General features: G+C 45.6%; 1 protein-coding gene across 3 annotated transcripts in view; it reads left to right on the top strand.

The window, feature by feature from the left end:
• Positions 1 to 26,501, top strand: part of lnpk (lunapark, ER junction formation factor) — a 158,596-nt gene that overhangs the window by 28,622 nt on the left and 103,473 nt on the right. For all 3 annotated transcript variants that reach the window (XM_072476687.1, XM_072476679.1, XM_072476698.1), the window contains exons 4-6: positions 19,357 to 19,544; positions 23,170 to 23,228; positions 23,371 to 23,411. In XM_072476687.1, coding sequence (XP_072332788.1) covers positions 19,357 to 19,544; positions 23,170 to 23,228; positions 23,371 to 23,411 — 288 coding nt within the window. The remainder of the gene's footprint in view (positions 1 to 19,356; positions 19,545 to 23,169; positions 23,229 to 23,370; positions 23,412 to 26,501) is intronic.

The raw sequence follows: 26,501 nt of genomic DNA, 5'->3' as shown, positions 1-26,501 counted from the left end.
GTGTTCTCATAGCTATCTTCAGCTGCTTTACTCCCTTACCCCCTGCACCAAGTGACTTCTCATTTTCTATGATTTCAATCTCCTTCTCAATTTATTATGTGTTCTCTCTCTTCTGCGTTGACTGTTTTCCGATCCTCCCTTTTTCTCACTCCATGTACACTCTCCAACCCGTATCAATGGCCACCTTGACCGTGCCATCTCGCATGGCATTGCTATCCCCATTGTATCAATCACAGATAAGGCCTTTGATTTACTTGTATCACTGTCCACCCATATCCTCCTTCATCCCAACTCCATCTCCCACTGTGTCTGCCTCTGGAAAAACTCCATCCCAATTCACTTACAGTTGCACTTTCAAAATCCCAATTGTCTAGCCTTTGGACCTTGTTCACACAATATTTCTGTAGCTATAGATCTGCTCCCCCGCGCCCTCAAGACCACCTTTGATGACCTAGTCCACACTAGAATCATTATTCCCATTCCAACAGTCATTCCCCAGGTACAGTGCTCACCTTAATTCCCTTAAATATAAGGGTCACAGATTTGAATAAATAGTGCATTCAACTAGCTCAGCTGTTGACCACCAGATTTGGCTGGACCATGTAATGCAATATTGAGTCCTGTTTCTATCTTCCAAAACTGCTCACAATTCTGAGATCATCCTGGAATGTAGAGATAACTCCTGATTTCTTTACTGCAACCTGATTTAAATTCCCCTGCCTCCTCCACCCTCCCATTCAAGGCTAAGAGTGAGGGGTTCGTGGACTTTTGTCACTCAGATTAAGACCATCCAATCAGCTGTCTCTGCCACTTCCCTTCCTTCCCCTAGCCCATCTTGCCACATCTCTAGAGGCCCCCTGAATTTGAGTGTTTCTTGATTTTTCAATCTAGCTCCCTTAAACCATAGAATTAGATTATCATAGAATTTACAGTGCAGAAGGAGGCCATTCGGCCCATCGAGTCTGCACCGGCTCTTGGAAAGAGCACCCTACCCAAGATCAACACCTCCACCCTATCCCCATAACCCAGTGACCCCACCCAACACTAAGGGCAATTGTGGTCACTACGGGCAATTTAGCATGGCCAACCTAACCTGCACATCTTTGGACTGTGGGAGGAAATCGGAGCACCCGGAGGAAACCCACGCACACACGGGGAGGATGTGCAGACTTCGCACAGACCGTGACCCAAGCTGGAATCGAACCTGGGACCCTGGAGCTGTGAAGCAATCGTGCTATCCACAATGCTACCGTGCTGCCTATGAGCTCCCTATGAGCTCATTTGTTAGTGAGGCCGACTTCAGCTCTTTTCACCCTATTTCCACTAAATTGCTCTTTCTGACCAAAAGTTAGTTGATAATGTTAAAGGTTCGCTTTCTTGGGCACTGTCCCATTATCCTTCAAATTTGTCTTTGTCACCTCTCTCCTCAAGAACCCCAACTCTTGACCCATTGTTCCTTGCAAACCACTGTAATTACCAACCTTCTTTTCCTCCCCAAAAGCCTTGAATACATTGCCTCCCAAATCTGTTCTCATCTTTTAAGGAACTCCATGCTTGATTTCCTCGCATGAGGTTTCTGCTCGTGCTCCAATACAGAAACATCTCATCAAAGTCACAAATAACAACCTATGTGACTATGATAAAGGTAAACTGTTCCTCCACGTTCTTCTCAATCTGTCTGCATCTGCAGGGTTGGCTATGCCATCCTCATATACACACTTTTTCATCTTTGTCCAGTTGGGTGGGACTGCACTTGCCTGGCTCCATTCTTACCTGTCTAATTGTTGCTAGTGAACCATCTGCAATGTTTTCTCATTTTCCCACATTGCTATCTCTCATGTCCCCAAGGATCTATCCATGGCTTCCTCTTATTTCTCATCAATATTGCCCCTCGACAACACCATCTGAAAATGCATCAGTTTTTACATGTGCACTGATGCTACCCAGCTCTTCCTAATCACCATCTCTCTTGACTCAGAACTGTTTTAAAATTGTCAGACTGCTTGACCGATATCTAGTGCTGGCTGAGTAGAAATGTTTTCCAATTAAATACTGGAAAGATCAAATCCATTGTCTTCTGCCCCATCCACAAACTCCGCTTCCCAGCTACCAACTCTATTCCACTCTCTGGCGACTGTCTGGCTGAACCGGAATGTTTGCAATCTTGGTTCCAGATTTAATTCCGAGTTGAGCTTTCAACCCGATACCTGTGCCATCACGAAGTGTGCCTACTTCCACCTCCATAATATTCCTGCTGCCCCTTCCTTGGGTAATTTACGAATGAAAGCTCATCCATGCCGTTGCTCCAGCGTTGTCTTGGCCAGCCAACCCCCATTCTACATTCTGTAAGCTTTAGGTCATCCAAAACACTGCTGCCTGCATGCTAACACATACCCAGTCCCATTCACCCATTACCCCTGTGCCCGTTGGTCTACATTGGCTCCCCATTAAGCAATGCCTCAATTTTAAAATTCTTAGCTTTGTTTTCAAATGCCCCCAAGGCCTCACCCTTCCCTATTTATGTCATCTCAGTCAGTTCCACAACTGAGATGTCTGTGTTTCTCTAACCTATTTAGCACAGGGCTAAATCGCTGGCTTTGAAAGCAGACCAAGGCAGGCCAGCAGCATGGTTTAATTCCCGTAACAGCCTCCCCGAACAGGCGCCGGAATGTGGCGACTAGGGGCTTTTCACAGTAACTTCATTTGAAGCCTACTTGTGACAATAAGCGATTTTCATTTCATTTCATTCATTTCAGCATTCCCATTTTTCTGGTTCCACCATTGGTGCTCATGTCTTTAGCTCTGGAATCCCCCTCCTAAACCTCTCACTCTCTATAGAACATAGAACATTACAGCGCAGTACAGGCCCTTCGGCCCTCGATGTTGCGCCGACCTGTGAAACCACTCTAAAGCCCATCTGCACTATTCCCTTATCGTCCATATGTCTAGCCAATGACCATTTGAATGCCCTTAGATTTGGCGAGTCCACTACTGTTGCAGGCAGGGCATTCCACGCCATTACTACTCTCTGAGTAAAGAGCCTACCTCTGACATCTGTCTTATATCTATCTCCCCTCAATTTAAAGGTATGTCCTCTCGTGCTAGACATCACCATCCGAGGAAAAAGGCTCTCACTGTCCACCCTATCCAATCCTCTGATCATCTTGTATGCCTCAACTAAGTCACCTCTTAACCACCTTCTCTCTAACGAAAACAGCCTCAAGTCCCTCAGCCTTTCCTCATAAGATCTTCCCTCCATACCAGGCAACATTCTGGTAAATCTCCTCTGCACCCTTTCCAATGCTTCCACATCCTCCCTATAATGCAGCGACCAGAATTGCACGCAATACTCCAAATGCGGCCACACCAGAATGTTGTATCTCTCTTTCCTTCTCATACCTAATTTAGCCAAGCTCTTGGTCTTCTGCCATTGTACCTCCTTAGGTGGCTCTGTCATATTTTGTTTCATGATGCTCCTGTGAAAAGCCACTGGACATTTTATGACATTCAAGGCAGTGCTGTATATAAATTAATGTTGAAATCATGTATAATCCAAGTCTGAAAAGTGGTCAAGCAAGCTGACAATAGTGAGGCCATGGAGCGATCCAGAGAGGTCAGAGTTGAGCTGCGTACATTTGGGACATGATGTCAAATCTTCAGATGTTGCTGGAGGCAGCATGTAGATGAGTAATAGGATTAGACCAATGATAGATCCAGAATAAACAGTGTACGGCCAAAAAGATAAGCTATGAAGGAAATTCTTTTGTTAAGACAGGTAGGGGAAAAATGGAACCAGGTAAGGGCAGTATCACTCAACTGGGCAACAGACAAAATTGGAGGAGAATGGAGTCAATAATTGTGTTGGAGGGTACAGAGAGCCCAAGAAGGTTGAGGAAGAATAGTGCACTATGGTCAGAGAAGATATTCAAGGACTTTGAGGAAAGGGACATTTGAGAAGGCCTTCGTGCATAAAATAGGACAAGTGTTCTTTTCTGAGGGGAGAGATGAAGATGGCAGTTTTGATGGGGAGGGAGATGATTCCTGAGGCGAGGAAATAGCTAACATGCAGAACTTGAAGGGAATTTAAATGGTCAGCAGTTTACTGGGCATAGGGTGAAGGGAACAGAGATTTATTGGCAATGTGAACTTAGAAAGGGAATGAGGAGTGATAGAAAAGAAATTAACAGAAGAGCTCAGGCAAGAGGGTTTAAGGAGACTGTTGATACTGGAAAAACCAACCTGTGCGCTATATTTGCATTCCCAGGATAATCCTCGAGTAGTCGGCAGCTTCAGCAGGAGGAGATAGGGCAGCGAATATAATCGTAACCGACTCAATCTCTCCTCGCACACCAGTCCTGCCATCCCAGGAATCAGTCTGACAAACCCTCTCTGCATTCCTCTAAAGCAAAAATATCCACCCTCCGATAAGAAGACCAAAACTGCGCACAATATTCCAGGTGTGGTCTCACCTCATAACTGCAGTAAGATATCTCTGCACCTGTACTCTCAGCCCCTCGCACTGAATGCCTGCATACCATTTGCCTTTTTTTTTACTGCCCTCTGCAACTGCATGCTTACTTTCAACGACTGCCGTACAAGTTGTACATTCCCCTCTTCAATTTATAGCCATCCAGATAATCTGCCTTCCTCTTTGTTATCAAAGTGGATAACCTCACATTTTTCCATGTTATACCTCATCTACCATGCATATTCCCACTCACGCAACTTGTCCAAATCACACTGAAGCACCTCTGCATCTCCACGCAGCTCACCCATCCACCCAGCTTTGTGTCATCTTCAAGTTTGGAGATATTACATTTAGTTTCTTCATCTAAGTCATTGTGAATAGGTGGGATCCTAGTACTGATCCCTGCGGGTACTCCACTAGTCACCGCCTGCTACTTGGAAAAAGACACATCCTATTCCTTGTTTCCTGTCTGCCAACCAGTTTTCTATCCATTTCCATACACTACCCCAATCCCATCTGCTTTAATTTTACTGGCTAATTTCTTATGTGGGACTTTGTTGAAAGCGTTTCGAAAGCCCAAATAAATCACATCCACTGCCCCCCCATCATCAACTACTAGTTGCATTCGTGAAGAATTCCAATTTTCCAAGCATGATTTCCCTCTTGTGAATCCATGCTGACTCTGTCCGATCCTGCCACTGTTTTCCAAGTGCTGTGCTATTATTATGTTTTTCCAATTAAGGGGAAATTTAGCGTGGCCAATCCACCTACCCTGCACATCTTTTTGGATTGTGGGGGTGAGACCCATTCCGACCGACACGAGGAGAATAAACTCCACATGGACAGTCACCCAGGGCTGAGATCTAACCACTGCGCCAATATGCAGCTAGCCCTATTAAATTTTTTATAATGGACTCTAGCATTTTCCCCATTACTGACATTAGACTATGCCCTCGTACAAACGGGACATGGCGCTCGACTCATCGGTCAACAGTTCCAACGCGCCACAGCAAAAAACCGCACCGACCTCCTCAGAAGACAAACACGGGACACAACCGACAGAGTACCCTTTGTCGTCCAGTACTTCCCCGGAGCGGAGAAACTACGACATCTTCTTCGCAGCCTTCAACATGTCATTGATGAAGACGAGCATCTTGCCAAGGTCATTTCCCCCCCCGCCCCCCCCGCCCCCCGACCGACTACTTGCCTTCAAACTACCGCACAACCTCAAACAAACCATTTTGCAGCAAACTACCCAGCCTTCAGAACAGCGACCACGACACCACACAACCCTGCCATGGCAATCTCTGCAAGACGTGCCAGATCATCAACATGGGTATCACCATTACACGTGAGAACACCACCCACCAGGTACGTGTTACATACTCGTGCGACTCGGTCAACATTGTACCTCACACACTGCAGGAAAGGATGTCCCAAAGCGTGGTACATTGGCGAGACCATGAATGTTCCCTTCCAGTTGGGGAACACTTCAGCAGTCAAGGGCATGCAGCCTCTGATCTTCGGGTAAGCGGTCTCCAAGGTGACCTTCAGGACGCGCGACAACGCAGAATCGCCGAGCAGAAACTTCTAGCCAAGTTCCGCACACATGAGTACGCCTCAACCGGGAACTTGGATTCATGTTGCATTGCATTCAACCCCCACTACCTGGCCTGGGCTTGCAAAATCCTACCAACTGTCCTGACTTGAGACAATTCACACCTCTTTAACCTGCTCCATCTGGAACTGTAAAGACTTAATTACCTGCAAAGACTCGCATTCAAAGTATCGTCTTGCATATTTGACTTTGTCTCGATACGTTTCTGGAATCTACCTCTTCATTCACCTGAGGAAGGAGCAGTGCTCCGAAAGCTAGTGATTCAAAACAAAGCTGTTGGACTTTAACCTGGTGTTGTAAGACTTCTTACTGTGCTCACCCCAGTCCAATGCCGGCATCTCCACATCATGGCATCAGGCTGTCAGGTCTATAATTCAGTTTTCTTTCTACCTCCCTTTTTAAATGGTGGGGTTAGATTAGCTACCTTTCAATCTGTAGGAACTGTTCCAGAATTTATAGAATCTTGGAAAATGACCACCAGTGCACCCACTATTTCTCGGGCCATTTCCTTGGGTACTCTGGGCTGCAGATTGTCAGGTCCTGAGATTTATCGGCCTTCAATAGCATCCATTTCCCTATTAATTCTGATTGAAATTAAATAGTGGGGAAAAGGTTCAGTTGTATGGAAAATTAGAAAATCAAAGTTAAGGGAGAAGGTGGGAGTGCAGGTTAATGATGAGGACTTTACAATAATCAAGGCGGGGGAAGGCTCAGGAGAGGGTCGTAAAGTTTTCAGAACAAATAATAGAACAGAGAGTATGGAAAGCGACAGGAATCAAGTTCAGGCACAGCAGGTAAGGGGATGACTATGAGAAGGGTCGGTAAATGTAAGACTGGGGGTGTTGTACCTAAATGTGCGCAATATACGAAACAAGGTTAAATGAGCTTGTAGCAGATATTGAAATTGGCGGCTACGATGCTGTGGGCATGGGCGTGGCTACAAAGGGATCAGGGCTGGGATCTAAATATTCAAGGATTTGTGTCCTAGCGAAAGGACAGGCAGATAGAGGGGGTGGGGTTTCATTATGAGTAAGAAGTGAACTTAAATTGATAGCAAGAAGCGATATAGGGTTGGGAGGCATAGGATCTGTGTGGGTAGAGTTGAATTGCAAAGGAAAAAAGACCCCGATGGGAGTTATGTACAGGCTCCTTAGCAGTAGTCAGGATGTGGGGCAGAAAATAAATCGGGAGACAGAAAAGGCATGTAAAAAAGGCAATATTAAGGGCAGAACGGTGGTGCAGTGGTTAGCACTGCTGCTTCATGGCGCTGAGGTCACAAGTTCGATCCCGGCCCTGGGTCACTGTCTGTGTGGAGTTTGCACAATCTCCCTGTGTTTGCGTGGTTTCGCTCCCACAACCCAAAGATGTGCAGGGTAGGTGGATTGGCCAAACTAAATTGCCCTTAACTGTAAAAAATGAATTGGGTACTCTAAAATTTAAAAAAAAGGTAATATTACAATAATCATGGGGGACTTGAATATGCAGGTGGACAGGGAAAAGCAGGTTGGTTGCGGATCCCAAGAAAAGGAATTTGTGGAATGTCTACGAGATGGTCTTTTTGGAGCAGATTGTGGTAGAGCCCTCTAGGGCAGTGTTTTTCAAAGTGGGGGTCGCGACCCTCATGTGGGTCGCAGGATGTTTAAAAAATGGGTTGTCAAAAATGGTCCCCTGCATGTGTCACTGTTTAGTTGCCCCCCAACACACGCACTAACACAGCTGAATATCTAAGGCTGCAATGCATGTTTCCCAACTCTCCATGCCCTAGCTGATAAAATACTGCACCAAGCAAATCTTTCCCGAGTACTGTCGCCGATGGCAGAATTCCCCTGATTGAACACAGTCGCATTCTGCCCAACACTTCCGTCCTCGTACTCTGTTGTGAAAGCAAAAAGCAGCTCATTGATGAAGGGTGCTGGACTCAGAGTTTCTCTGTAGTCCTCTTGCATGTCACCTCACCTGCAGCTCCATTCAAACACGCGGTGGCTAGGTCTGTGGAATTTAAACACGCCTAGGAAGATTCCGCGATTGGTTGATTATTTCCTCTCTTCAAAACTGTGGGTAGACAAACCGAATGGAAACTTGTTTCACTGATTTGTAAATGAACTTGGGCTACCTTATTGCTCCTCTCTGTTGTGGAGGGATCCGTTTGGTTTTGGGCAATTCGATTTCAATGCAACTCCTCCCAGGGCCATGCGGGAGAATGGAGTCCAGCTTCTCAGTTACAACTCCGTGTTGCTGAAGACCAGCCCAGGGCGGTGAAGGGAATGTTCTAATCCATTTTAAACCTTGATCAATGGTAATTTAACCCTTGCATTCTAACCCACTTTCAACCGCCCCACAGACTGAACAAGAAGAAAGGATTCATTCTGACCCGAGAACTATTTCTAACTAAGAAATGAGATGTTGTGCATTCTACAATCATGTTCCACTCATTCTAATAGAATTTCCCATGTTCCAAATCAGCCTACATTGACTCCCATTGCTGATTAAAGCATAATTGGTACAACATTCTAATTGAACATGCGCAACCATTCCCATCTATTTATAAATGTTTTATTGAAATTTTTTTCCCAAACAACAATTTTTCCCCTCTTACAAAGCAAACGCAACAATAACAATACAGAAATTTTAAACAATACACAAGTAACAAAACCCCTTTATCTTTGACCTAAACTAAACCCCCCCTTCCCCCCCCCCCCCTGGGTTGCTGCTGCTGGTCATCTGTCTTCCCTCTAACGTTCCCCTAGGTAGTCGAGAAATGGCTGCCACCGCCTGGTGAACCCTTGAGCCGATCCTCTCAGGGCAAACTTTATCTGCTCCAGTTTAATGAACCCCGCCATATCATTTACCCAGGCCTCCAGTCCGGGGGGTTTCGCCTCCTTCCACATGAGTAGGATCCTGCGCCGGGCTACTAGGGACGCAAAGGCCACAACGTCGGCCTCTTTCGCCTCCTGCACTCCCGGCTCTTCCGCAACTCCAAATAGAGCTAACCCCCAGCCTGGTTTGACCCGGGCCTTCACCACCCGCGAAATCACTCCCGTCACTCCCTTCCAATACCCTTCCAGTGCCGGGCATGCCCAAAACATATGTGCGTGGTTTGCCGGGCTCCCGCCACACCTCCCACATTTGTCCTCCACTCCAAAGAACCTGCTCAATCTTGCTCCCGTTATGTGTGCTCTATGTAGCACCTTAAATTGAATCAGGCTAAGCCTGGCGCATGAGGAAGAGGAATTTACCCTGCTTAGGGCATCAGCCCACATACCCTCCTCTATCTCCTCCCCTAGTTCTTCTTCCCACTTTCCTTTTAGTTCGCCCACCGACTCCTCCCCCTCTTCCCTCATCTCTCGGTAAATCTCTGACACCTTGCCCTCTCCGACCCACACCCCTGAAAGCACCTTGTCCTGTATCCCCTGTGTCGGGAGCAATGGAAATTCCCTCACCTGTTGTCTAGTAAATGCCCTCACCTGCATATATCTCAAGAAATTTCCCCGGGGCAACTTATACTTTTCCTCCAATGCTCCCAAGCTCGCAAAAGTCCCATCTATAAATAAATCTCCCACCCTCCTAATTCCCAACTGGAACCAGCTCTGAAATCCTCCATCCATTCTTCCTGGGGCGAACCTATGGTTGTTCCTGATTGGGGACCCCACCAGGGCTCCCCGCACCCCTCTCTGTCGCCTCCACTGTCCCCAGATATTCAATGTTGCCGCCACCACCGGGTTCGTGGTAAACTTTTTAGGTGAGATCGGTAGCGGCGCCGTCACCAGCGCCTCTAAACTCGTCCCTTTACAGGACTTTCTCTCCAGTCTTTCCCACGCCGCTCCCTCACCCTCCATCATCCATTTACGTATCATTGCCACATTGGCGGCCCAATAGTAATCGCCCAAGTTCGGTAGTGCCAATCCTCCTCTGTCCCTACTACGCTGAAGGAACCCCCTCCTTACTCTCGGAACTTTCCCTGCCCACACGAAGCTCGTGATGCTCCTGTCTATTTTATTAAAAAAGGTCTTAGTGATTAGTATAGGGAGACATTGAAATACAAATAAGAACCTCGGGAGGACCATCATCTTAATTGCTTGCACCCTGCCCGCCAGCGATAGAGGCTGCATGTCCCACCTCTTGAAGTCCTCCTCCATTTGTTCTACCAACCGTGTCAGATTAAGTCTGTGCAAGGTTCCCCAGCTCCTAGCGATCTGAATCCCCAGGTATCGGAAGTTTCTTTCCACTTTCCTTAGAGGCAAGCCTTCTATCTCTCTACTCTGGTCCCCTGGATGTATCACAAATAATTCACTCTTTCCCATGTTTAGCCTATACCCCGAGAAATCCCCGAACCCCCTCAAAATTCGCATAACCTCTATCATTCCCCCCGCTGGGTCCGACACGTATAACAATAGGTCATCCGCATATAACGAGACTCGGTGTTCTTCTCCCCCTCTAATCACCCCTCTCCATTTCCTGGAGTCTCTCAACGCCATGGCCAGAGGTTCAATTGCCAACGCGAACAACAATGGAGACAGCGGGCATCCCTGTCTTGTTCCCCTATATAGTCGGAAATACTCCGATCTATGTCGACATTCCCATCTATTTATAAATGCAAGACATATTAAATATCTTCATTTCAATGCTTGCTGTACCAGGGAACAGTATTTAGAAGAACATTTTTTCAAAAAATTGTGTTACACAATTGTGGGCTGTGAGGGCTGGCCATTTGGTAAAAGTGGGTCGCCAGAAAAAAAGTTTGGAAAAACATTGCACTAGGAAACATGCAATTCTGGATTTGTGATGTGTAATGATTAGGGAACTTAAGGTGAAGGAACCCTTAGGGGGCAATGACCACAATGTCATAGAATTCACCCTGCAGTTTGAGAGGGAGAAGCTGGAATCCGATGTAAAGGTATTACAATTAAATAAGAGTAACGACAAAGACATGATGGAGGAGCTGGCCAGAGTTGATTGGAAAAGCAGCCCAGCAGGGAAGACAGTGGAACAGCAACGGCAGGAGTTTTTTTGGGGTTATTCGGGAGGCATAACAGAAATTCATCCCAAGGAAGAGGAAACATGTTAATGGGAGGACGAGGGAGGTCAAGGACAGCATAAAAGAAAAAGCATACAATGTGACGAGGATTAGTGGGAAAGCAGAAGATTTCAAAGCCTTTAAAAGCGAGCAGAAGACAACCAAGAAAGCCATAAGGGGGGAGAAGATGAAATAGGGTGTAAGTTAGCTAGTAATATAAAAGAAGATAGGAAGAGGGTTTTTTTAATATATAAAAAGTAAAAGCGAGACAAGAATGGACAGTGGACCATTGCAAAATGAGGCTGTAACAGTTGTAACTGGGAACTAAGATATGGGCGGCATACGGCACAGTGGTTAGCACTACTGCCTCACCGTGCCAGGGACCTGGGTTCTGTGTGGTGTGGTGTTGGCACATTCTCCTTGTATCTCTGTGGGTTTCCTCCAGGTGCTCCGGTTTCCTCCCACACTCCAAAGATGTGCAGGCTAGGTGGATTGGCCATGCTAAATTGTCCCTTACTGTTGAGACCATAACTATTCACGATATACATTAACGATCTGGAAGAAGGAACTGAGGACATTGTTGCCAGGTTTGCAGATAATACAAAGATATAATCAATATCCTGGGTGTTACCCTTGATCAAAAACTGAATTGGATTAGCCATATTAATACTGTGGCCAATAAAGCCTGTCCACTATCTATCTACAAGGTACAAGTCAGGAGTGTAATGGAATACACTCCACTTGTCTGGATGAGTGCAGCTCCAACAACACTCTAGAAGCTCAATACCATCCAGAACAAAGCAGTCCGCTTGATTGCCCCCTTCCACAAACATTCAAACCCTCCACCACCGACGAATAGTGGCAGCCGTGTGTACCATTGACAAGTTGCACTGCAGTAACTCACCAAGGTTCTTTAGACAGCACCTTCCAAACCCACGACCACTACCATCAAGAAGGACAAGAGCAGCAGATTCCTGGGAACCCCCCCACCTGGAGGTTCCCCTCCAAGTCACTCACCACCCTGACTTGGAAATATATCAATGCTCCTTCACTGTCGCTGGGGCAACGTCCTGGAACTCCCTCCCTAACAGCATAGTGGATGTACCTACACCTGAAGGACTGCAGCGGTTAAAGAAGGCAACTCACCACCACCTTCCGAAGGGCAACTAGGAATGGGCAATAAATGCTGGCCTAACTAGCGATGCCCATACCCCGTAAATTAATTTTTAAAAATGTAGAGGGACAGGTAGTGTTGAGGAAGCGGGGAGGCTGCAGAAGGACTTGGACAGGCTAGGCGAGTGGGCAAAGAAATGGCAGATGGAAAAGTTTAAGGTTATGCATTTTGGTAAGAAGAATAGTGCCATTGACTACTTTCTAAATGGGGAAAGGCTTCGGAAATCTGAAGCACAAAGGGATTTGGGAGTCCTAGTTCTGGATTCTCTTCGGGTTAACATGCAGTTCAGTTGAAATTTAGGAAGGGAAATGCAACATTAGCATTCATTTTGAGGGGGCTATAGTACAAGAGCAGGCCTGTACTGATGAGGCAGTATAATGCTTTGGCCAGACCCCATTTGGAATATTGTGAGCAGTTTGGGTCCCGTATCTAAGGAAGGATGTGCTGGCCTTGGAGGGGGTCCAGAAGAGGTTCACAAGAATGATCCTGGGATGAAGGGTTTGTCATATGGGGCGAAATTCTCCGGAAACGGCGCGATGTCCACCGACTGGCGCCCAAAACGGCGCCAATCAGACGGGCATCGCGCCTCCGCATCTTTGGGGGCCGAGCCCCAACATTGAGGGGCTCGGCCGACGCCGGAGGAATTTCCACCCCGCCAGCTGGCAGAAACGGCCTTTGTTGCCCCGCCAGCTGGCGCGGAAATGACATCTCCGGGCGGCGCATGCGCTGGAGCGTCAGCGGCCGCTGACCGTTTCCCACACATACGCAGTGGAGGGAGTCTCTTCCACCTCCGCCATGGTGGAGACCGTGGCGGAGGCGGAAGGGAAAGAGTGCCCCCACGGCACAGGCCCGCCCGCGGATCGGTGGGCCCCGATCGCGGGCCAGGCCACCGTGGGGGCACCCCCCGGGGTCAGATTGTCCCGCGCCCCCCCCAGGACCCCGGAGCCCGCCCACGCCGCCTTGTCTCGCCGGTAAGGTAGGTGATTTAATTTACGCCGGCGGGACAGGCAATTTATTGGCGGGACTTCGGCCAATTCGGGCTGGAGAATCGAGCGGGGGGGGGGCCCGTCAATCGGCGTGGCGCGATTCCCGCCCCCGCCGAATATCCGGTGCCGGAGACTTCGGCAACCAGCGGGGGTGGGATTCACGCCAGCCCCCGGCGATTCTCCGACCCGGCGGGGGGTCGGAGAATGTCGCCCATGATGAGTGATTTAGGACTTTGGGTCTGTACTCGATGGAATTTAGAAGGATGAGGAGTAACATATAAAAACTTACAGAATACTGAGAGCCCTCGATAGAGTGGAGGTGGAGAAGATGTTTGCACTAGTAGGAGAGACTAGAACCCAAGGGCACAACCTCAGACTAAAGGGACGATCCTCTAAAACTGAGATGAGGGGGAATTTCTTCAGTCAGATGGTTGTGAATCTGTGGAACTCATTGCTGCAGGAGGCTTGGAGGCCAAATCACTGAGTGTCTTTAAAACAGATAGATAGATTCTTGATTAATAAGGGGATCAGGGGTTATGGGGAGAAGGCAGGAAAAAGGTGAGAAATATAACAGCCATGATCGAATGGCGGAGCAGACTCGATGGCCAAATGGCCTAATTCTGCCCCTATTATTTACGGTCTATAGTTTTCTGATTTCCTACAATTCCTCCCTCTCACTAAACCCTGTGTTCCCCAGCATTTCTAGCATGTTATTTGTGTCCTCCTTTGCGAAGACAGAACAAATTGGATCTTTTTTTATTGTTTTAAATTTTAAAAAATGTATTTATTTTTTTCAAATTAAGGGGCAATTTAGCGTGGTCAATCCACCTATCCTGCACATCTTTGGGTTGTGGGAGAATATGCAAACTCCACACTATCAGTGACCCGGAGCCGCGATCGAACCCGGGTCCTCGGTGCTGTGAGGAAGCAGTGCTAACCACTACGCCATTCTTCCTTCGATCTAATACTACCTCTAATATCCCTTGTAAGCTATGGTTTGACCACCTTTCCCGTTTAAATTTGGATGGGATAGGAATGAACAATTGTTCACCCATACGCTCTTTAAACGTTTGCCACTGCCTATTCACCATCATCGCTTTAAATAAAGTTCCCAATCCATCTTAGTCAATTGGTACCTCATACCATTGTTGTTTTTATTATTTAGACTCCGGACCCTGGCCTCAGAATCAACTAGGTCACTCTCCAGCTTGATGAAGAATTCTATCATATATTGGTCGCTCATCCCCAAGGCACAACTAGATTGCCAATTATTCCTTTCTCATTTCATGATACCCTATCTAGGATGACCTGTTCTCTAGTTGGTTCCTCAATATATTGGTCCAGAAAACCTCCCCGTACACACTCCTGGAATTCCTCTTCTACGATATTGTTATTTATGCCCAATCTATATGCAGATTAACGTCACCATAATTGCAGATGGTCCTTTATGCATGTGTCTCCAATTTCCTGTTTATTGCCAACCCCAACATCACTACAGTTCGGGGATCTATATGCAACCCCCTCTCATGTTTTTTGCCCCTTGGTATTTCCCAACTCTTATCCATACAGATTCCACATCATCTGAGCTAATATCCTTCCTCACTATTGCATTAATTTCCCCTTTAACCAGTAATGCAACTCCACTGCTTTTTCATTATTGTCTGTCCTTCCTTAATACTAAATACCACTGATATCACACTTCAGTATAGTTTGCCCTCATCTCCTTTCCCAAAGAGAAGTACTGTAAGTCATAATCTCAATCTAAGAAAATAACTTTTTAAAATGTTTTTCATGGTAACTCATTGCACTGTTAATTTAAGTCTACTTGTGACAATTAAGATTATTATTATTACATTGGACTTTTTAAAAAAAAATGTTTTCCGCTTGCATTTTTATCTCTCTGCCAAAGCCTTGACATGGCGATCAGTAATATAACCGAGTGATTGCAACGGAGAGCCTCTTGGTTGAAATAATTCTGAATCTTGTTGGATTACATTCTCCTGGCAACTTTGCAATGTTTTGAATAAAACTACTTATAATAATGGGGAGGAAAAACGTTGTTTGGGATCAAATAGGTAAGAAGAATAGGAATAGCATGCAGGCTGCAACAGAATGAAAAGTGGAAATTGGAAGAGATTTAAGCAGCATTTCAGAATTGAGATGGATCCAGAGGATGAGTTAAAATAGTGGACTTGCAGTCTTTCTAGATGTTTGAAATTTTTTTTTTCGACCACCCAATTCTTTTCATCTAATTGAGGGGCAACTTGGCGTGGCCAATCCACCTTCCCTGCACATCTTTGGACTGTGGGGTGAGACCCACGCAGACACGAGGAGAATGTGCAAACTCCACACGGACAGTGACCCGGGGCTGGGATCGAACCCGGGTCCTTGGCACTGTGAGGCAACAGTGCTAACCGCTGCGGCACCATACCGCCCTGCCTTTCTTGAAGTTGAAGGCTATTTGTATTGTCTCCTTCTTCACATGCAAATGCAATATGCCTTTAGAGTGTTTTCTTCTGAAGGGGATAGAAAGCAATTCACTGAGTTTGGAAGGTCTTCTAACAGATAGAAAAGCATTACCAGCAACCAAAATGGGGAGGTCTCGCCCTCCATGTTCTGGGAGGTATTGAAGGCTGTGATAAGGGGGAAAATTATTGGATACAAGGCTGAAAATATGGGAAGGAGAGGGCTGGGCTAGGCAACTGCTGGTTGACTCCATACTGGAGGTGGATCGGCGGTACTCCTCGACCCCGACCGTGGAACTACTGCCGGAGATGAAAAAGCTACTGATGCACTTTGATCTGCTCTCCACTGGGAAAGCAGTGCACCAGCTCCACTAGACACGGGGAACCTTTTACGAACACTAAGACAAAGCCGGCCGCCTGCTGGCCCACCAGCTGAGAAAGCAGGCAGCCACGAGGAAAGTAGTTCAAGTTAAAGACAGAAGCGGCAGGCTAGTTGCAACGCCAGAAAAGATCAATGAAGCCGTCGCAATCTTCTACCGAAGGCTGTACACCTCCAAGTCCCCGGAGGGGACTCTAAAATGAAGCAGTTCCTCGATGAGCTGAGCATGCCGGTCTTGGGGGAACATAAGAGACTGGGCCTGGAAGCACAATTAGAACATGGGGAAGTCACGGAGTGTATTAACTCCATGCAGGCGGGGAAGGCGCTGGGGCCAGATGAATTCCCGGCAATCTTCTACAAAGAAGTTTACACCCCATTGGCCCTGAACTTATGGGAGATGTTTGCAGACTTGCTAGTAAGGGACACTCCGCCACCAACACTAGCACAAGCCTCAATATCACTGATGCCAAAAAAGGACAAAGACCCAACAGCGTGCGGGCCATACAGGCCCATCTCCCTACTCAGCATAGATGTAAAGATCTTGCTGAAAATATTGTATGAATCTGGTTGAATATTTTATGTTTGTAAACTGAAAATTTGAATTAAAATATTTATTTTTTAAAATACTGCCCGTTGGCCCTGGCGAGGTGGCTGGAGAGCTGCCTGCCAGAGGTGGTCGCAGAGGCCCAGACGGGCTTTGTAAAGGGCAGGCAGCTAATGTTGAACATCAAGCACCTGCTGAATGTGATAATGACCCCATCTGGGCCGACAACATCAGAAGTGATCATCTCCCTGGACGCAGAAAAGGCCTTTGACAGGGTTGAATGGAGGTACCTTGAGTTACTGGAAAGTTTTGGGTTTGAGCCAGGGTTCAACACCTGGGTGAAACTACAGTACAGTGCTCTCATGGCGAGCGTACGGACAAACACCACCAGCTCTAGATACTTCCGACTGCACAGAGGCACGAGGCAGGGATGCCTGATATCCCTGCTGCTGTTTGCTCTTGGCAATCAAGCCACTGGCGCTCGCCCTCAGAGTGGTGAAGGGGTGGAGGGGTATCCAAAGGGGGGGGACAGAGAGCATAGCGTTTCACTCTACGTGGATAACCTGCTCCTCGACATCTCAAAGCCCCAGACCAGCATGGAAGGGATAATAAAACTGCTGAAGGAATTCAGAGCCTCCTCAGTTTACAAACTTAACCTGGGCAAGAGTGAGATCTTCCCTGTAAACCCGCAGGAGGGAGGGTCAGAACTGGGGCGCTGCCGATAAAGTCGGCCCAGACCAAATTCCATTACCGTGGGATCTAGATAGCCCACGCCTGGACACTGATCCACAAATGGAACTGACGAATCTGGTGGAGAAAGTGAAAAAGGACCTGCAGAGGTGGAGCCCACTCCCACTCTCACTCGTAGGGAGAATACAGATGATCAAAATGAACATACTGCCCAGGTTCCTCTTCGTGTTCAGATCCCTCACAATCTACATCCCAAGGTCTTTTTCAACAATTGACAAACTGACCATGGCGTTTGTATGTGAAGAGCCCGAGGATCCAAAAGAAGACCCTACAAAAGAGAAGAAAGGTGGAAGGCCAGTGTAGAACCTACAGTTCTATCACTGGGCGTATACCACAGAAAGAGTAGGGGGATGGGTTAAGGAACCAGGAGCAGAGTGGGTGAAGATGGAAGAGAGTTCCTAGCATATAGGGTCATCCGCCGAGCCCTCGCCCCACCCCTCGAGGAGCCCAGTGGTAGTAGCCACACTCTGGGCGTGGCCAAATGAGGCAACACTTCGGCCGATTCCCTAGTCTTTGCTTCTCTAATCATCCACTGGAGAATCCTGCTTGGCTGGCAATCGGCAGCGTCACCCAAAGCTGCAGACTGAGGCAGTGGGGAGGGGCAGTGGAGGCACGTAACGAGAACACTAGGGAGGCAGTAGCGTACTGCTATTGTCACTAGACTAGTAATCTAGAGACCCAGGGTAATAACAAACAAAGAACAAAGAAATGTACAGCACAGGAACAGGCCCTTCGGCCCTCCAAGCCCGTGCCGACCATGCTGCCCGACTAAACTACAATCTTCTACACTTCCTGGGTCCGTATCCTTCTATCCCCATCCTATTCATGTATTTGTCAAGATGCCCCTTAAATGTCACTACCGTCCCTGCTTCCACCACCTCTTCCGGTAGCGAGTTCCAGGCACCCACTACCCTCTGCGTAAAAAACTTGCCTCATACATCTACTCTAAATCTTGCCCCTCTCACCTTAAACCTATGCCCCTGGGGACCTAGGTTTGAATCCCACCGAGGCAGTTGGTGCAATTTGAATTAATAAAAATCTAGAATCAAAAATCTAATGATGACAATGAAACCATTGTCGGTTGTCGTAAAAAGCCACCTGGTTCACTAATGTCCTTTAGGGAAGGAAATCTGTCCTCCTTACCTGGTCATGCCTACATGTGACTCCAGATATTCAGCAATATGGTTGACTGTTAAATGCCCTCGGGGATGGGTAATGAATGCTGGTCCAGCCAGCGACGCCCACATCCCATGAACGAATAAAAAAACTGGTCCGGGGGCAAGTTCAGGCCCAAACCAAACTGGAAATAGACACTTGTAAATATGTGCTGTGGCCATATTGGGGTTTGTAAAATATGAATGCCGTCTAAAGTTGGGGGGGGAGGGGGGCGCACGGCCACAGTTGTAGGGAAGGAACTTGTAAATATGTATTGGGTTTTTTGGTGTGGTTTTGTAATTTATAAATTGTTGAATATGAAAATCTATAAATACATTTTCAAAAAAAGGTTGAAAATAATTTTTTTTCAACGACTTCCCTTTAGAGCTGAATAACTTAGTTTAGAGGCATCTCTATTTACGATTGTGTTTTACTTCATAACAGGATGCATTAAATATTTTATTGTGTTATTCCCATTTCCTTTGTAATTTAGTAGGTTCTAATCCGATCAAATCCGTAAATTTATTTTTGAGGAGCAGGACTACTGGCAGCTGTTGTGACATATAATATTTTAAGTTCGCATTGCAAAATGGTAACACTTCACTGTTATTTTCCAAATAAAATAAAAAACTTGCAAGTATAGGATGGTGCTGCTTGAGTGTAGTGGAACATTTCCTTACTAGCATTGATGTCTAGCTTACATAAATTAATAGTTTGATCCTGTTGTCTAAACCTATCTCTTGGGTACTTCAAATTATAGAGAATAAAATAGTCTGAATTCAATTGATTGCTTTTATTTATAGGAAATAAATGCATTGGAAGAATTCAAGGAGAAGAATCAGAGACTGCAAAAGATCTGGGTCGGAAGACTGGTTCTCTATTCATCCACTCTTTATATCATAACCTTTATAATTGTGTACTTGTGGTGCTTTCCGGAAGAATGGACTGCACGACTAACCTTGGCACTTCCAGGGTTTTTATTTCCTTTACTGTAAGTAATCTTGTTATTATCCTTTTGGATCAGTTTGAAAAAAGACATCTTTATAGTCCAGTTTTATTTTTATTGGTGCAACTTACCAGATTTATGGTTAGCAAAGAAGTATATATCACGCTAATATTGTAGCCCACATAAGTGAATACCCAATGATCAGAGAACTCACTTTGTGAATTAAATGATAGTCACAATTCTTTAAGGTTCTCTTTTTCATTCTGAATGTGTGAACCTATTTAAACAAATTAAAATATTACCACCTGAATCATCAACATTTTTCTATAGCACCTTTGAAATGTTAATGTTGTCTAGAAGAGGCATTGATTTAAATTGATTGCATAGGAATGTATAAGACCATTCTACTTGGGTAGACCTAATCTTTTTAAAAAAATGTTACTATACTCTAGCTCTTGTACAACTTTTGATATTTACTGAAAACTCTCCATCTCCCTATTGAATTTGATATTTTAATTTCTACTGTTACTTGGTTACCTATTCCACACATTCGCCAACATCTATGTGGTGTAGTTAAATCTGAACTCTCTGTCTTCCTTCTGAACTTGGCTATGCTTGGATCAAACCAGTTTAGATTCTGCCAAGACCATTCTGGTTTAAACCTCACGACAGCTTTTGTTCAAATATGAGCAAAAGAGCTGAAATACTTGAAGTGAGAGAGACTGCCCTTGACATGAAGACCGCATTGGATAGAGTATGCCACCAAAAATCCTTAAATCTGAAATTGATGAGAATCCAGAAAAGTTCCCCAGTAGCTTAAGTTACAAATCATTGGACACCAATCTCAGGACACCCTGAGATATCACTCAAAGAATTCATCGTGGTGATGTCCTAGCCCCAACTATCTTCACATGTTTTACCAGTGAGTTTCTCTCTAACTAAGGTCACAAATAGTGCAGTTTGCGAGAGATTGCCAGTGATCAACATCATTTGCTATTCCTCAGACAACAAAGCAGCTGGTTGAGCTGATCAGTGGGAAATAACATTTGTGCCAAGCAATAACCATTTCCATCAAGAGAGATTTTGATCAGCTCTCTTTGATATTCAGTCACATTATCATCGCCAAACTTTCCACTGTCAGCATTCTGGGGATGGTCATTAATAAACTTAAACAGATTTGTGGCAAGTGACTCATCTGACTCCCCAAAGCCTATTCATCTACTGGTGAGGAGTATACTCACTGGCCTGGATGAGTGCAGCTGCAGCAATTTCAGAAATTTGGCACCATCCATGACAAAGCAGTTTTCTTGATTGACAACCTGCCCACCACCTGAGACATTCACTCCCTCTCCCACCAGATATTGTAACTGTTGTTTGCACAATCTACAAGGTGTGCTTCAGCAACCCACCAAGACTTTTTCAATAGCATCTCCTAAACCCACAACCTCCAACTAGAAGGACAAGGGAAGCAGGTGCATTGGAACACCACCATCTCCAAGCAGTTTTTGTCCCAAAGCTCTAGCCATTCCTTCGGGGTCATTGGTTCAACATTTTGGAATTGTCTACTTAACTGCATTGTAGGTGCCTTCACCATGTGCACAGTTCAAGAAAAAGACTTATCAACTTCTAAAAGGCAACTTGAGGTGGCAAATAATAGGTGACTTTGCTCATGACATATGCCCAGAATGAAAACATGAAGACAATTTAATGGGATTTAGCTTTTGTACATTCAAAGATTCTTGAAAACTTCAGTTACTCCATTGTAAATAATTTTCAACTTAGTGTCTTCTGAAGCTCGGACACATCTAATATCTGATAACTGATTAGTCGCCCTCATTTGTATCTGCAAAGCTGGGATGTTCTCATTTAAGTATAATGACCAGAATTGTGCACGATATTCGAAGTGGGACTGAACCAGGGCTCTATACTAGCTCACCCCTGGGACTCTTTTCTCTCTCTGGCTATATAGAGCATTGTCTGGCATCTTTGAATCTGTCTATATATATGTTTCTGGAACATACCTCTTCATTCACCTGAGGAAGGAGCAGCGCTCCGAACGCTAGTGACATCGAAACAAACCTGTTGGACTTTAACCTGGTGTTGTAAGACTTCTTACTGGCTATATAGAAGCATCTTTCTTTCGGTATTTTGTCCTTTGAAGGCAGGATTATCCATCAAACTTAGTTGTTTTGACATTCAATTTAACAAAGATATTTTCACATGTGATAATGCAGCCTCTTTCCCCAAGATTAAAATATATTGCAGGGACCAACTGGTGACTTGCATATTTTTAAAGTAATAGTATACAGTACTGATATGTAACTTGCAGCAGAATTATCAATGAGTTTGTATTTTGCAATCTTTATCAGCTGGATCAAAGCTTTTATTCTTTTTAAAAAATAAATTAGTACCCAATTATTTTTTTTTTCCAATTAAGGGTCAATTTAGCGTGGCCAATCCACCTAACCTTCACATCTTTGGATTGTGGGGGTGAAACCCACGCAGGCACTGGGGGAATGTGCAAACTCCACACGGATAGTGACCCAGGGCCGGGATTCAAACCTGGGTCCTCAGCGCCGTAGTCCCAGTGCTGATCACTGCGCCACGTGCTGCCCAAAAGCTTTTATTCTTCACCCATGTTCAAAAATATCTTCTGTTTGTTGCATGTAAGGCATCTCAAATGTTCAGCTTTAAATCAGAAAAGAAACCAAATTCAGTTTAATTTATGCACCATGTTTATTTAGCAACCATGCAGTGTTGGTATACAATATGCAAAAATAGGCAATGTGCTGTGTGCTAACCAGAATTCTCCCTGATGGAAGCTGCTATTTTTGTCAAACTGCAAGATGCACTTTGCCATTGTTATCCCCTCTACTTGTGTCTGAAGAGATTATATGCACAAATTTCCACAAGCTTAACAGCTACCAGGTGGAGCTACCCACTGATTTTATATATTGCATTTTCTATTCGGCACGTGAATTTATATTAACATTGATCTGCAACAGTGGACTTATAGAACTCCAGCTTATTCAAGTAAACTGTCACATTAACAGTATGTTACTTGAACTCTCTATAATTACACTCGTTCTTGTACATACAGTTCCTTGGACCTAAGATGTCCGAGGTAGAAATACTAAGTTGCCATACACATCCTTCCGGTTTAACACTTTTGATCTGTGGACTCAAGTATGCCAAACGTATTGCTGAGACATGTATTATACATTCAATATTGAAATGTGCATCTTTCATTCAATATAAGAAACCATCCAGTTTGGACAAACTGTCTTAGTTAAAATGGTTCAGCATATACTGACGTTTTCACTCTGGCTTTTGTTTTAGAAATTGTTTTTATCCTACAGAAGAAAGGGGGAAGCAAAGAGATACACCTTTACCTTTTTGATGGGACTGTTATTTATAGCATCCATATTTAAGGCATTTTTCATAACCTGAGGTACCACCCTATTTTCCAAGAGTATTGGAGATGTTTGGTCGCCATCCTTTTTCTATGATCTCTGAGAAGACTTTGCCACTGAAATACGACAAATTATTGTACTGTGTAATTATGTTCCAGTGAATTATTTGTTGCTTTGGGTTAATTTACTTTTGTCTAATTTCTTTTTTGCAATTCATGTCGTATTTATGTGCTGCTCATGCTGATTGTGTTTTTCAGAGTATGGTTAATACGAAAAATATTGATTTGGCTGTTTTGCAAAAGAACTGAAAGGAACAGTGAGTTTTTAAACATCTCTCTGAAAAATGTATAACGTTTGTTTTTCTTACATTTTATATTGTTTTACATTTTTTACAGTACATTTGCCATTGTTTATTTTTGAAAGCCACAAAACTGCTAATCCTTAACACTTCATTGCAGCTGAAGCTCTAGAAGATTTAAAAGTACAGAAAAAGAAAATTGTGAGTAACATTTTAAAATTTTGGGTTCTTATTAAACATATTTCAGTAGAGGCAGCACGGTGGCGCAGTGGGTTAGCCCTGCTGCCTCACGGCGCCGAGGTCCCAGGTTCGATCCCGGCTCTGGGTCACTGTCCGTGTGGAGTTTGCACATTCTCCCCGTGTTTGCGTGGGTTTCGCCCCCACAACCCAAAGATGTGCAGGGTGGGTGGATTGGCCATGCTAAATTGCCCCTTAATTGGAAAAAATTAATTGAGTACTCTAAATTTAAAAAAAAATAAAAAAAATTTTTTTTTAAAAGAAAAACATATTTCAGTAGAGGCATCTGCTGTCCCAGTTGCGAATTTAAAAGTGGTTAAGTATAGAATCATAGACTTTACAGTCCGGAAGAAGGCCATTCAGCCCATCGAGCCCACACCGGCCCTTGGAAAGAGCACCCTACTTAAGACCATACCTCCACCCTATCCCCATAACCCCTCCTAACTTTTTGGATACGATGGGGCAATTTAGCATGGCCAATCCACCTAACTTGCACTTCTTTGGACTGTGGGAGGAAACCGGAGCATCTGGAGGAAACCCACGCAGATATGGGGAGAAAGTGCAAACACCACACAGACAGTCATTTGAGGCCAAGAATGAGAACTCTTTTCCCCCCCCAGGTGACCGAATCGCCAAGCGTCTGTCCCCACTCTTTCCCCCACCGTTTCTTCCGTAAAAGCAATTCATGCTTTTGCCATACACCTCGGGGCCAGTGATCGTGGGTCCAGCACTCAATTCAAGTCTCCTCCCATAATAAGCAGATGGGTGTCTTGATCCGGTATCCTTGACAGCAACTGTTTCATGAACATTGTATCATCCCAGTTTTGGGTGTAAACATTCACCAATACCATCAGTATCCCTTCTAACACCCCTGTTAGTATAACATACCTCCCTCCTGCATCTGCTAATACCTCCTCCGAACGAAACCGGACCCTTTTATTAATACGGATCGCCACCCCCTGGGCTCTGCTGTCAAATCCCGAATGGAATCTTGGCTGTCCAAAGCCTTGCGAAGCTGCGCCTGATCTTGCTCGCGCATGTGGGTCTCCTGGAGGAATGTCACATTGGCTCCCAAGTTCTTTAAATTAGCAAAAACACGAGCTCTTTTGACTGGATCCCCCAGGCCCCGCACATTCCAGTTGACCACCTTGTAGGAGGTCCCCCCCCCGCCTTCCCCACACACACACACAAAGCCTTGAGTCAGTTATTACCACCGCAAAATGTCAGAGCTTCACCGATGATCCCCAGGCCACAGGTGTACTGAAGATCCCACCTAAATGGCGGAGCAGAAAAAATCTGGTCACTGTCAATTTTCCACCCCCCCCTTTCCAAGTCAACAAATAGCCTATCTTCTCTTCTAACTCACTACCCCCCCCCCCCCCCCCCCCCCCCGCGCCCACACACACACACACACACACACTTCTAAACCCAATGAGCTTGCCCAAATTAGCCCAATAAGTTGCTGTCCCATCCCCCACTTGACTAGCTAACTTTCTAGTGCTAGTCAGGTTACCACCCCACCCCACCTCGCACCTATTCTCTCTCTCTCGCTCTCTCTCTCCCACTTCTCAAGGCCTTGTGTGCTCTGGCGCAGCAAATACCTTATCACTGCTCATCAATTGGGAAAACTTTGCAGCAAAGTATTCGGTCCACCTTGCGCCCTCAACTCTCTTTGGGTAGACCCACCAGCCCCTGGTTCATGAATCTATTTTCTAAATCATCCAGCTTCGCCTTGAAGCCCTTGTTCCTGTCTCCGGCAATCGCCAATTCAGTCTCCAAGGACGCAAGTCTGTCTTCATGCTGGGATAAGTTTTCCTCCACATTTTTCAATTTCTCTACCTGCATGCCAACCACTTTAGTTGTTTTGCTCAGTTGCTCCCTTACTGGGCCCAAAGCTTCCTCCACCATGGCTTTAAATGAAGCCTTCAATTCCTGACCGCGTTTCTTGAAGCGCTCATCCATTTCTGCACCAAAGATTTTTAATTCGCTGGCTAGCATCCCTGCCGTCATGTTGAGGGCGATGGGTATGGCTGCCTCCTCCGCCATCTTTGATGCCTTGTTGTTCGGACTCGAAGTTTGCAATTTCATCCCTCCGACCCTCTTCGATGTCAGTTTCGACATTGCGTTCTTTACAGTCAGTTTCAGTGCTGGGAAAGCCCGTTTAAAAAAATAATTCTTGCGATTGGGCAGATAAGCCAAATGCTGGAGTCTGCGCAGGAGCCAGTTGAGATGTGGCCGCTACTTCATGCCGCCGCACCGGACACCATGGCAATATCTTGACCAGAATCGACCTACCTGTTTGAAAGTGAACAACAGCTTGGCAGCTAACTGTTCCCTGATGTAGTATCCACGGCAACGCCTCACCACAGTCTACTTGTCAACCAATCAACACTCTCCTCCCATGCAGAAGGAAGTGTTCTTCCTTTTACCTCTGTTAACCTTGTGAACTGTCCCAATGAGTGCAAGGTGAAAGATTTGACAACATGGGCGAAATTCTCCTACCCGCCCCGCCACATTTCTGCCCCGACCGGCCGGCGGGAGTCTCCGTAACACCGGCCGGTCAATGGGGTTTCCCATTGTGGGGCAGCCCCACGCCGTCGGGAAACCCCCGGGCGCCGGCAAAACGGAGACTCCTGCCGGCGGAGAATGACGCCCCTGGTCTCTTTTTTCAAGCAATATTAGCATGGATAGAGGATTGGTTAGCTAACAAAGAAGAGAACGGGTGTAAATAGGTTATTTCCAGGTTGGCAAGATATAATTAGTGGAGTGCAACAGGGATCAGTGCTGATCTTCAACTGTTTACTACCTATATTAAAGACTTGGATAAACATGCCAAATGTATAGATGTTAAACTTGCTGCTGACACAAAGATAGGCAAGTTGTCGAACAGGACAAAGAGTCTGCAAAGGTATATGGATAGGTTAGGTGAGTGGGTAATAATTTGGCAGATGGAGTATAATGTGTGAAAAAATGAACTTGCCACTTTGGCAGGAATAATAAAAAATCAGCATAGAATTTAAATGGAGAAAGATTACAGAACACAGTGGTACAGGG

This window comes from Scyliorhinus torazame, chromosome 2 (assembly GCF_047496885.1).
Source record: "Scyliorhinus torazame isolate Kashiwa2021f chromosome 2, sScyTor2.1, whole genome shotgun sequence".
NCBI lineage: Eukaryota > Metazoa > Chordata > Chondrichthyes > Carcharhiniformes > Scyliorhinidae > Scyliorhinus > Scyliorhinus torazame.
This window is presented reverse-complemented; position numbering and strand designations above follow the sequence as displayed.